The sequence below is a fragment of the Pleurodeles waltl genome, chromosome 6 (assembly GCF_031143425.1).
Source record: "Pleurodeles waltl isolate 20211129_DDA chromosome 6, aPleWal1.hap1.20221129, whole genome shotgun sequence".
Taxonomy (NCBI): Eukaryota; Metazoa; Chordata; class Amphibia; order Caudata; family Salamandridae; genus Pleurodeles; species Pleurodeles waltl.
The window spans coordinates 550282274-550296220 of NC_090445.1; the positions used below are offsets into that span (position 1 = coordinate 550282274).

Sequence of the window (13947 nt, forward strand, 5' to 3'; positions counted from 1 at the left end):
GAAAATAAATGGCTTGTGTGAAGACCAAGCAGGTTCAACAAGTCGCTGTAAAAAGAAGTGGCATCTGGTGATGTGAAGAAGAATCTTGGAGAGACACGCGCCAGTATAGGGCCTGGTTAGCAAAAAAACAACCTCATGAGCAATGTGGTCACCAGGGACAGAGAAGGCAGAGATAAAAAGAAGGGGTTGCAGGTCTTCTGTGATATGACAACGATGCAAATGCCGACTCATATGCTCTGTTTAGCTGCAGTGCTATTTCAATTGCGCTGTCTTGACCTACAACAAAAACGTGTCTATAATTGGTGACAATAGAACAGCTTTTAAATTGGTTTCTACCTTTTTTCCCCAAAAGAAAGTGATCAGCGCTAGTCACACTTGCATTGTTTAATTATCTGTGGTATTTGTAGCTAGTCAGTTTCCTGAAACGGATCATTTAAGAAAACAAAACTGCACGACATACGTCTCATTAATAAATGAAATACATGCACCAGCACAGAGGTTAATGAGCAGAAGTGTAATTTAGAAAACATGCTCGGTAAATTACAATTTCTGTATGTTCCACAAAGCATGCGAGGAGACATGCAATCACAATTGCCGTCTTTATTCAAGACAAAGGAATTAAAAATGTAACAGTTCACTGAAGCGGAACTCTCCGCAGGCAAATTGGCTCCAACAGCTGAAACAGAAACACATATAAACAAAAAGAAAATAGGCAGGTAAACATCTTGGCAAAGCTACATTTGCTGCTATTCAGCCCCCGATTTCACTACTGAGGCATCCCCTCGGGAAGCAGCACACAGGAGCAGAGGACAATGAATTCAGATCGAGCAGCCCATTCAGAGAAACTTTTGTCATTTTTAAAGCACCAGTTACAAAACCTGCCTACAGTCTCTTTCTAATGCGAAATGGTGAATACAGGAAACCTTTCTTAACATGAGTTCAGAACTGACCTGGTCGATGAGGCAGGCTCTGTGGCTTGCCTCTGTATTCGTGTGCGACGTATGATGTGTTCTTTCATGGAGAGCTGAACTTCAGCTGGAATATCCGGTGACGTGTGGCTGATCTTCACAGCTGCCTCCAGGAAGCCAAGATTGCAAGTATCCTTGAACTTATCCGCCATGATGTCCTTGTCGCAGTTGAGGGCACTGAAGTTGACCTCGTTCTGGGTGATGGGGGGGTTAGACGAAACGGCCTTGTTCCTCCAGGGCACCCAGCACAGCTTCCAAAAGAGAAAGAGAAAAACTGCCACCAGGGCGAGGCCACACACAATAACAATGACTGCAAGGAGGCTGACGGAGAAGTCTACAGGGGCAGAAAGCAGGAGCAGGCGAGAGTGACAGACAGAGGACAGAACGGGAGAACATGAGGGACAGGAAAGGGGAAAGAAAAGAAAAGAATGGCTGTGAGAAAGCTTTAAGGTAAAAAGAAAAGATGGCAAAACTGTTTCAATGTTTTCCCTAGCTTATTCTGGTTGGCCTCTACCCACTGCTCAATCTACATTAATGCAACTGCGCTCGCCAACAAAAATACACCCAATTATCCAAACTGTGATAGCACTGGCATTTTACCCACAAGGAATAATTGTAAACATATGGCATCTACTGTTGTGACAACCAAACACCCATCTCAAAGCAAGGCCATAATGTTCTGTGGCATACCCATCCGTCAGATGACACTACAATGTTCTTTAGCATGATCAAACTCATTTTACTGTCACACTAACTAACATGAACCACCACTAGTCACTGGACACATTTCTACTAACCATACACGATCACACACAATCAAACACAACCAATCATTGGTAATTCCAAAACTGTAAAACAAGGGAGTGGAGATTACAAATGTTCTAAATTGCCACATTATTGGTGAAAGGTACCACACAAGGTCTGCTATCCCACTGTACAAAACAGAGTAAGTTTAAAAATATTTGGCTCCTGCAGACTGGTGGGATGACGGTGGGAAAAATGTGTTACTGGAGTGTCAAGAAACAGAATCCAACATGGGCAGAGTACCTGCCCCTCCAAAAGTCTGAGAATGTAAGGGAATTAGCTGCCATCTGAGGAAAAAAAGTCAAAATGAGGTGTAAATGATTCAAGAGCAGTAAGTCAATTTTGTCTTTATTTTTCTTATCTTCCTCCTCCACCCCCACTCTACAGAGTTGCCATGGGAGAGGAGCTTTGCACTATTGGAGCATGGAGCTTACACGATTCAGAATAACTTAGCCATAGCAAATTAAATGCAACATTCCATCTCATCATATTGAAGGACATCTGGGATAACTTCAGCTACGTTTTACTCTAGGACAATAATGATATCTGTGTTATTGGTGTGTGTGGGCAGTGTCCAAATCCTACAACAGAATGCCATGCAAAAATATACATGGTTGAAACATATATTGTTCTCCTCACTCAAAATTTTGAGGCCAAAAATGTGCAATGTGAAGGCAAACGTGTTGGCAGTGATGCATACAATGACCCACTAGGGTTTGGACTTGCATAACCCACACACGTCTACAGTATATTATTTCTAACTTATAAAACAAATTCCACATCCTCCAGTCAAAGACCCTTTGCTAGAACTTAAAGTAAAATACCTAAGCAATGACGGCCCTGAAATGCAGGTTCAAGCAGTATTTACATAATGAACGTGTGCAATGCGGAAGCTCCAGCCGATGAAGTACTGCAACCTAGCACGTGAAGCTCATTCATTAACTGATAAGCAATTACGGTGTGCAATTGCTTTATGTGAAGCCCCAGTAGGTCAGTTCCACTGTCAGATTTAAGGCACATGCCACTGACAAGAAGTATTTGCATTGCAAAGATTCACCCCCGCCTTTGACTTATTCAGAATTGGCACTGCCCTTCATCGATTATTTAACAATAATGCTTCTGTGTATATCTCAATACAACTACACAAAGGATTGAGACTCAAAATTACAAATGCAGGAGGATTGTAGTTTCATATTCTGTAGCTTTATTGTTGAGTGAAGTTTTTGTATCACAGTGTGACGAGTTGGTGCTAGGATGTTCTGCAGGTCGGGTGAAGCTAGGTTGAAAGAGCCATGTGGACATCTTTCCTGTGGGATAGTTTTGTCTAGTGTGTGCTGGGGAGGGGGTGGTTACGTCTTACGGGGGATCTCTTAGTGTCTCCAAGTTGCGGCATTTGTTAAGATCTTCTTATGCACCTCTGTACTGACGTACCCCATGCACCTATACCCTAGTGTAAAGACATCTGTAGTGTTTGCGTAAGGCACCTCTGTACTGAACACTGCCAATTGCTTCCAATAGTGTCAATCATGAACCAAATAGTTGCCACTGTGCCAATATTTGCCCACTGCCTGCTAATGTTAATCATATGACCATAACCAATGATAGAATCAAATCACATGCTCTCTCCTGAACATACACAGAAAGACTTCCATGCCAACTGGCTGCCAGTGACAGGTCAGCCGCTCCAGTGTCAATCCAGTAGCAGACAGCTTCTGTCATTCTTGTGCCCATTTCGTGCTGGTGACACGTTAATACCAATTAGCTAACAGCAGTGCCAACCTTGTACATATTTGGAAGTCCACTGTCCTCTACCCACTGGCTCACCTCATGTCAGTTATTCACAGCTGCCTCAGTACCATTACTCAGAGATAAGCTGCCATTTAGTCATTGCTGTGCCCACTGAACATGTCATTACATTGCACATTGATTGCTTCTGGCACAAATATGACACAGAGCCACCACCTAGCCCCCATAACATACATAAGACGAAGGAAGGTTTTTTTGTTTTGTTTTTTTAGCTAAAAGTGAGTTTCACTTGTCCCACTATTCCAGTTTAATGGTAGCCTCGTAAGTCTCAGTTTGCTGACTTCTATTGGCTGAGATACAAGGACTAGATTCTATACTGTAGCACTACTACTCTGATGACAATGTGTGTCCTCCATGAGCAAATTAAGTTCACCCATTTCCAATCTAGCCTTTAGTCTCCTTGGTAGTAGACCACAATGTGGCTGGCTTCCACCTTTGAGTAGTGCAAGAACATGGGAGGGAATGTGGGACTGCACTGTGTGCCTGACTGCGATAAGCAGATGATCCAATGCCTCAAGGACTGATGGTGCTGGGTAGCCACCACTGTGTGTCACCAGAAGCAGCAGTCAGTAATTTGTGCTGAAAGACTGCTATGGCCCATGAGGGAGTGGGTGGGAGTGCAACACGGGGATGTCACAGTTTAGACGGAGAATGCAGACGGTGGAAAGGGTGCTGTTGTCTTAAGGATTTTGAGACCCATGAGCAAGATATACTTTAGGGGCCCCTGTCTCGAACAGGTCAAGATGAGAAATAAATAGATGTGAGATGAAGAGAAATTTCACTTTCCCAGGGGACCTTTTGAAAGGTGGGAGCACTGGCCAATCGCCCACTTAGCCCATACCTTAAAACGTTTCTCACAAATAAACAGAGGTGGGACAGAGAGAGCCAAAAGAGAGCTTGGGTAGGAGCAAGCAAATGGGACACAGAGAAGAGAATGGGTGAGGTGGGGCCCAGTAAGCAAAGAGGGGCAGAAGTAGAATAGAAAAGGAAGCCTTACTGATGCGGCATTCCTTAACACTCCGAATAACTACAAGGGACTATACAGACTAATCCACCTGCATTGTTTGCCCTAATACTGACTTTTCAATATGCATTTGCCTAATCAAATCAATATGCACCCAAAGGTGTGGTGGCATATATCATGCAAGGTAACCTACTTCAGCAGTCCTCAGGGACTATTGTTCACCGGTTTCCTTTCCATTAAGTGCACAATACCTCACTCTACTAAATGGCACTTCACGGCTTTAATTCCTAAGCTAGAAAGAGTTTCATGCAAAACAAAATAGAATACGTATTAAGCAAAAAAATTAAACACGTAACTGTTGGCCAGTGGTCATATGATTAACATTAGTAGGCAGTCCACTGAACAGAACACTTGTAGGTTAAAATGTGTGGGAAAGTTAGGAACTGAAAAATATAGCAAGCATTTTTAAAGACAATATGTCCTGCTCTCATTGTGAGTTACTAGGCACATCTTTTGGCTTTGCCAAAGTTTGTGTAAAGGTGGAGGGATCCGCTGGCATTTTTAGATACCTCCACGGCCTAGCAGCATTGTAATTATAGCAGCTGAGAAGGGCTGCTATGTGGAACCACAGCAGCGTTGCCGTGTACACATAAATGAAGCAACAACATTGCAGAAGAGGTGTGCATTAAAATATTGAATGTGTCACGAGTAACGACTTTCCAGGAAAACAATATTAAGGGCCTGATTCCCAAAGGTGAACTTACACTTTTGTTTACGCTTACTTTTGTTTGAAACGTAAGTTTACAAGTGGAGAGACTCCGCAGCCAGGGCGGAGACCTCCGCACATAAATAGGCATGTCGTATCATTTTATGTGCGGAGTTCTCCGCCCCGACAGCGGAGTCTCCGCACAAGGATACTTATGATTAAAAAGCAGTTTTGTGAATTTCAAACTAACGTAAACTTGCACAAAAGTGGAAGTTTCCCTTTGTGAATTAGGTTCTATGTATTTGATGATGGACTGTATTTTTCAGGTATAAAATCCCCTTCGAAGTGCAAGGATGCATTTCAACAGACAGTAGAAAGAGGACACTACCCAATACTCCTGTGGGTTGATAGAAGATGTGACTGACAATGTTTCAAGCCAGTGGTTCTAAGGTCTTCTGCCAAAGCAGCTAATGGTTGAAGAAAGCTGACCCCCAAAGTCCACAATGTGTGAGGAATATAGCCTAAAAAAAAACAAAACAAAAAAAACACTGAGACAAAACTGTCTTGGTTTATATATGATCTGTAAACTATAGTTCTGGAAACCGGACACAAATTTGGTGTGCACCGTTTTGGAGATACATGCTGAAACAAACTTTAGTGGTGTAGTTGTGCCTCATGTGCAGATTTTGCAAGTGGCTTTGCAAGTGTGCATAGCTTTGTTTAGCCAGGTGAAGGCACTGTTTAGTCCAGTGCTTTAAATGAGCCGGTACGGAGTACCAGCACTTTTTTTATTTTGAGAGGGAGAGTACCTGCACTTCTCAAGAAAAACATAATACTTTAAATTGACTTACACTGGTATTGTGCCACCCACTTATGTAGCCCTTGAAACATGTCACAGGCCTGTGTGTGCATTTTTAAACTGCCATATTGACCTGGCAAGGTAAACCCTTTGCCACACCCAAACCTTCCTTTATAATACATATAAGTAACCCCTAAGATGAGTTCTATGCAACCCAAAGGATAGGGTGCAGTGTATTAAAAAAGTTGGACATGTACTCTTAAGTTTTACATGTCCTGGTAGTGAAAAACTCAAACTCATTTTTCACTACAGCAAGGCCTACCTTTCCCATCAGGTAACATTGGGATTACCTCACTACATCTTATAATTTACAATCTGAAAGAGGTAGGTTTTTCGAGTTTGGTGTCTCTGGAATAAGAATTTTAAATAACAAATATGGTGAAGTTGGATTTTAAGTTGTAATTCTGAAAATGGCACTTATAGAAAGTTGGCATTTTCCTACTTTAGCCATTTGATGCTTGCTGCCTGTCTCTGATCACTTGTCTGAGGTGGGTGACAGCTGGTTGTGTGTATTTCCACTAGACAGCCGCACACAATGGGAGCTTAGGTGCGAGTTGATGGGTCATCCACATCCTGATGGGCCATCCTGGCAAGGATGGGAGGGAGGAACTGGGTACGGCCTCACACTTATACCTGATTAGAATGTGTCCTGTTCCCACACAAAGGGCTGCATAACCCCTTGTGAGTCTGGAGGAAAGGCAGGACCTCTGTGCACTTCAAAGGTCTGTCTTTGAAGTATCCCTCACTTCAAAAGCCAAACTGGGTGTTAGACCTGTTATCCTTGGCGTGGCCACCCCTAACCTTTTTAATCTCCAGTTTTGTTGACCTTATTTTTGCTCGCCTTAAGACTCTGAACACTTTACCACTGCTGATCAGTGCTAAAGTGCATGTTCTCTTCCCCTAAAACATGGTAACATTGGCTCAATTGGCACAGTTAATTTACTTATAGGTCCCTAGCTTTCAAGCACTTTATTTGCAGATATTCTTAAACAATTCAGATCTTGACTTTTACTTATTGTATTTTTGTTGTTTTGGACTTTGTTTCATGAAATGAAGCTCTAGTTTTCTAACCAGGTTTGGCATCTTTTTGAGTGGTGTCTTCACTGTCTTACTGTCTTCAATGTTGCACAAATATGTTGCACAAATACGTTACACCTTGCCTCCTAAGTTAAGCTTACCTGCTCAGTGCCAAGCTATCAGAGGGTGAGCACAGGTTAATTTATGGTGTGTATCTGACTTACCCTGACTGGATTGAGGTTCCTGCTTGGACTAGGTGCAGACCTCTACCAACCAGAAACCCACTTTCTAACACTGCTATTACACCACAAGACAGTACACTTCTAGACCTGTTGATACTCTGCCAGGAAGAATCACAGCTGTGCTGCTACAAGGGCTGCCACTCTGCTGGACTGGTACTCTGCTGGAATCATGCTTTTCTGTGCTTCCCTGCTTCCTGCATCCCTCTTGCCTAGGTGTGCCCCACAGGACCCTTCGATCTGCCCAGCTCTCTCTTGCCAAAGTGCCCTCCATCTGGAAAACAAGAACAGGGGGACACTCTTTCTCCCACACCGCAGCCACAGCCTCCAAAGCCCTCCCACTATGCCTCAGACAGGCTACTCCCTCCTCAACTTCACGACGGAGCTGAAGACATGGCTTTTTGAAGAACCACCCCATTGATGGAAGCTACACGACCTCCTCTCCCCCAGAGCCTTGAGACCCTTACGGGTGAGTAGCCGCACTTGATAAGCCCTGATTAAATGACTGATTGAGAAAGGCTCGACCTGCATATCTCCAAACCAGAACCCAGAGTGACCTCAAGGCCAGTTGACCGGTCTCCATATTGAAGTCTCAGGGATATAAAAGACTTCCTACCCAAAAACAACTACACCTGGACTCTGTCATCGGTGAGTCTACCCTGCCAAATGGTGACACCCCAGTCCAGGACCCTTAGAAGTCACCTTATGGTGTTTGCTGCAGAGGGAATGACGTATCACCACCACTTTACAGATCGGAACTGGTGCATCTCCACTGATGCATGTATCAGAAGAGGCGCATCGACCACTTGGCATGGATTGGAATTGATGCATTACCTTTTCATTGTGGATCAACCTTGGCCCATTGCCTTCAGAACTGCTGCATCTGAGACCTGATGCATCGCTGCTTTTCCATGGAGAAAATCAACGCATCTTCGCTACTGCATGGGAAGGATTGACACATCGTCACCACTGTGTGGATTAACACTGATACATCGTTTCAGCCTGCTCCCTGCATCTTTGACATCGACACAACCAGGATTATGGTACTTTTGCTCAGCAGAGCCAACAGGGTCACTGTATCTGGCCCGTGCTCCATCCTACTCAGCCTGAACTTTTGACTTTGTCCCGGTAGCCTGGTTGGTGCTTTTTTGCTTCAAAGCCCCTTATTACAGTTTATTTAAAAAAAAAATATCATAGCTCAAGTTCTACTTATTGGATTTGTATTGCTTTTGTCTTACTTATGTATTAAATTAAGGTCTCTTTTTCTAACTAGGTGTGGTATCTTTTTGTGTGTTTTTTTCACAGTTTTACTGTTTGAAGTGTTGCACAAATACTTAACACAATGTTAACAATTCCATCCAAAAGACCTACCTTCCTATTATGGTGAACTACTAGCATTTTGTTAACTATGGTATTACAGGACATACTGTGATTTATTTATAAACTGAATTAAACACTTATATTAAATGTAATGGCTACTTGAAATATACAACTTTTGGAACTCAAAGATTTGAAAGTACACCCCTCTAAAATTTAGCTGATTTTGTCAGTATCTTTTTTTACAAAGCTACAGAAAGTAAAAATTTTTGAGTGCCGTTCTCCCAGTTCTGTGGTCTAGGTCCTTCTGGATTTTTGTACTCTGAGCATTGGGTGACTTCTGTCCATCTTTCTGTGTAAGCAGCAGTGGTTTCTCTGTGAGGGCAGGGGAGTGTTACCCACTGTGTGCCACAAGTGACAAACATAAAATGGCAATTAAATTATTTCATTGCCATTTTATCTTTTCACCAGATGTGTGCCATGCAGTGCCCCCAGGTGCTTTATATAGGGCTTTTAGAGGGAGGGATGTTTTATTTTATTTTTTGGGAAGTGGCGGGCCACTTCCCTCTCCCCACCACTTTTTAAGGTAACCAGCCTCCCTTGTGTGTACGTGCTCTTATCTGTAAACATGAGGAAAGGTTGGCTAATCCCCATTGGCATATTTAATTTGTAAGTGAGACTGGAGTAATCTAACATTTGAAGTGCATTAGTAGCATAAAAGTTAAATGACACATTTGGGCAGCAGAGTAGATGTCCAATAGATGTCTGAATTTATTTAAAATCATGAGTTTAGGCATACAATTTCAACTCTGAACTGTTCTCAGAAAAGCTGCACTAAGCACATGTAAAGAAACATATTTAGCCATGTCTAAAAGTGTACATTTACATTACATGAGCCACGTATATGTATTGCCTTAAAGTACACGAGATGTGGATGCTTATTGTCCAAACGTAGAACATGCTTAATAATTAGGTCGGAACGTTTTCACTAGATTGAATGTAGTGGCCTTTACCAACTGTAAAAACAAATTTGTGAGTGAAAAGCATATGTTTCATAATACAGGCTACAAAAATCATCCTTGCAACTTTTTTTGCAGGTTTTTTGTAGTTTTTATGTAGTGCAAACTCGATCCTAAGGTGTAGGCACTGGGAGATTGTGCACACACAGGACGTTGAGCCAACACGGAGACTTTAACCTGGTTTCCTAGCTCCTAAACGGGCAGCTCTGGCCTTTACCCCACATCCTCTCCCCAATTATTACCTTTGTAATATTTATGAGAAATCAAATTCAGGAGTGAATATTTCTAATATATTGCACATATGTTTTCATAAACACTTGTATGTCTTTGCCTAGGAGCCTGGACATTAACTGATTCAGGTTTGCTAGGTCTTCCTCCCTCCAGTGGAAGTAATTATATCCTAGAAGGGTTTTGAAATATCTTTCTGGGAAGGAATATTATGTCTGGGTTTGCTGACAAGAAGGAAGAGACAAGGTACTTAAGACTTGTTATGATGGAATGTTTGGAGGGGCATGAGCAGGGATACATAGTGATTATAAAGAAGGGGCTGGAATCTTCCAGTGTAGAATGCTGATGGTAAACAGTGCTAAAGGGACAATAGTGCCTTTAAAATAGCTCTGTGCCAAGCTGAGATGTTTTCACTCACCACAAGATTGGACCCTAGCTCAGACCAGCATGGGCAGGTGTTCAGTGAGCATTTTCGCATTTTCATAGAGCAGTGATTGAGTGGGATGCATACCTCTTCACACTGGCACAGGGATTATGCCATCTCAAAAGAGCAAAGAGTTGCGTTTTCTGACATTATTTGAAGTAAAGTAACTATGAAAAACCGCAAAAAAAGAATTGGGTTCTCCGTGGAAATATTTTAGGTCTTCAAACCAATCACTGGCTAGTGACTACGAGAACAGCATTCTATCACATGCTTGTTAGAGCACAACTTAAGTTGGTGAACATCCGAAGTGGAGGTTACTAATCTCTTTTTGCCTGAGGGAAGGACTGGGGTCTTTGCCTACTACCCACTTGTACCCAAGAATTAGAAATGATTCTACAGGTTCAAACCAGGTTGCCTTCTGCTAAAACCTGGAAGAAAAACCACAGGAGAATGTTCTTCAGTGGAAAAAGTAGCTTGCCAGTTGGAAGTGGACCGAATAGGATTTTACTGTGACCCTTGCTGGAATGAACAGTTGAACTTCCCCTTCCACCCTCTTCTCCTTACTGCAAGCTATGACAAGGTCTCCTGGAAGCCACCCCTAGTAGTATGGGAACTTTTTTTTCCCATCTCCAAGTAAAAATTGGGACTTAGTAATTTTGAGCCCTCAGTAGGGCCAGAGGAAGTTTTCAACTTCACGATCCTTAGTATGTAGCGCTTAACTCAAAAATGCACTGCCTTCACGGGCAACTGAAACCATAGATGCTATGCATTTTCTTCTTGCACTTTGACTTAAAACATTCAAAATTCATCTTTCAGCGCTTGTTCCCTTGACCTAGACTTGACTACTGTGGTTTGTCATTTTTCTGATCATATTTGTGTCCTTTTTATTACATTGGTTTGGGATGTTTTGGTTTGCTTTCTAACGTTGATGTTGGCTTCGTGCTGCTTAAATTCTTACCACACATGTCCCTGGGGGGAAAAGGCTTTAGCTACGTGGATTGTTACCAAAGTGTAAGCCCATGTTCTCTCATTGAAACTGTGTACTAACATAGCAACATACTACACTACTCATTTTGATGGGACCCTTCCTCAAGTTTAAAAGCAAACATTTCACAAAGGCATATTTTGCTAAAGGAAAGAAATGATCACCTAAATCTGAGCCGCTCAGAACGCACATTCCTCGACAGTTACTGTGCATGTGACATCAAATATATATGTTTATATGCTTATTGATTTTAATGAGAATCTTTTGGGTTTGACTGAATAACACAAAAAATAATTTAAAGTTGACCTCCTGCAGAGAGACGATTGTTCTGTAAGACATCAGAAATAATCCACCGATACCAAGTGCAGTGAGTTGTTTCCCTTTTTTGCTGAATAACAACTGTAACTGTCTTTGATCTAGCAGAGCGAGAAAGGGCAATTTCACAGGAATGAAATCATGAGTCATTGTGGATGTGTGAGACTGGGGTGTGAAAGCTTAGAAACCACAAACTAAATTCATCAAGACTTCGGAACTACCACACCGATACCAGCTTATGATGAAGAAAGAATTGCTTTTCAAAAGATAGAGAGTACTTTTCTTTGCTAGTGACAAGCTGTGCCCACCCTTCTCCTTGAGCCAGAAACAGCAAAAAAGTGTGTGTGCGCGCTTGTGCGTGTGTATACTTGTATTATGCCTACATGTATGTTAACCAGTGATTGTAGCGTGAAGGTGGAAAGTTGAGTGTCAGAGTCATTGTTAATCTTGGCTCATTTGGTCATTTTCACTAAAGCTAAATATTGCTAGATGTAGGAAACTGGATTGCAAAACTATGAGAAAAAGGCCACAGTCTTGAAGAGGGTTATGCTCATCTGTCTCAGAGCGAAAACAATCTCCATTAGATTAACTCATTTCGATGAAGAATACCTACCCACGTTTGGTATCACTGGCAGAAACAGAATTGTTTTAAACAAAGAAAGTGCACTTTCTACATGTGTAACACCACGAAAACAGCAAGAAATAAAGAACTTTAATATCTTGGACCACTTTGGGCAAAGGCTCAGTTTATTTAAAAAGTCTACGACTAGAGTTAAAGTACTAAATTAACTGTGCCAGCATCCACAAAACCTATCCGGCCTTAAGGATATAACTGTAAGCAAGAAGCACAAGGCTTTGTTCAATTTGCAGAAAGGCTAATGACATCCGAACTGAACTTTAAAAAAAAAAAAAAGCCTAATTACAGTTGATTCCATGAACTCCAATTCAGTAGCTCCCTTGGTGCACGATGACTTGTTCACTTTAAAGAGAGGTGAGAAATGGGCAGGATAAATACATGTCCAGATTTTACTGGTCTGTTGGCAGTTTGTGACTACAAGAAGCAACATCTTTCTCAGTCTCGGTCTCCCTAGGTACACTTCCACAGAGCAAACAGGGTACAATCTAACACCACTAGAATTAAAGAAAAGTTTTAAATCTAGATAGTTAATCAAAGAACTGGAGATATATCTCTCAAATGTGTGGTTGGGTCACTACGAGTCCTAATATTTTCATCTGATCCAGGCAGTTTTTCCTAGAGACAAGTAGGAGCTTTAAAGATATGAAATCAGACTGAATGGTGAATACCCCTGTCGTAAATGGCCCTTTTTTCAGGGTTATCCCAAAAATATTTTGCCCTCTTTCGCCTCTTTTTTTCTGACATGTTTTTGTTGGCTTTAGGAACACGCACCCAGACCGTTGCAGCAGAAAGATCGAAGCAGCGGCTGCAGCGCGGCTAAAAAAAAAAAAAAAATTGAAGGAAAAAATAATAATAAATCAAAGCAGCACTTGTTTCATGGCTGCGAAATTGATTCATTGCCTGCTTCAGTGTAGATCCATCATTGCCGTGCACCTGGATTTTCCATGCATCATCCCTGGGCTTCATTTTCTTTTTCGATGTCGGTCTGCAACCAGGAATCGACGCATCGCTAGTCCGGCAGGAAAAGAATCCACTCATCGCCAGCCAAGAAGGAAAAGAATCCACGCATCGCCTGTCCAGTGTGAAAATAATTGATGAAACGCTTGCTTTTCCGATGCATCACCTCCTTTGCGGCCTGCATCATCCTTTGTTTTGATGCATCCAAGGTACTGTGTGTTATAAGGATACAACCACTGATTTTTCAGGATTAAGACTCTTTTAAATCATTAAAAAGTGATCACTTTGCTGGTGTATGTTGGATTTTTGTTGTTTTGGTCTTGTTTTACTCAGATAAATACTGTGTAAAGAACTCTTGTAATGTTTTCATTGTGTTACTGTGTGTACAAATATTTTACACTTTGCCTCTGAGATAAGCCTGACTGTCTGTGCCAAGCTACCAAGGGGGTGAGCAGAGGGTTATCTTGGGTGTGTGACTTCCTTACCCCGACTAGAGTGAGGTTTTCTACTCGCACAGGGTGTAAACTGACTGCCAACTAGAGACCCCACTTCTAACAACCTCTTCAACATTCTCACACTTGCACGGCACCAGACATTCAGCAAAGTGACCAAGACCCTGTTTTGGAGATATGCTTTCTCCCATGAACTGTTCCAGCATAACCAAGTTTATTTATCACAACAAAAAATGTAATCATGTGAAAA

General features: G+C 42.0%; 1 protein-coding gene across 1 annotated transcript in view; it reads right to left on the reverse strand.

Moving 5' to 3' along the window:
• Positions 1–13947, reverse strand: part of SYT6 (synaptotagmin 6) — a 1006250-nt gene that overhangs the window by 530138 nt on the left and 462165 nt on the right. Inside the window, exon 2 of the mRNA XM_069238730.1 lies at positions 951–1302. Within this exon, the coding sequence (XP_069094831.1) occupies positions 951–1302 (352 nt within the window). The remainder of the gene's footprint in view (positions 1–950; positions 1303–13947) is intronic.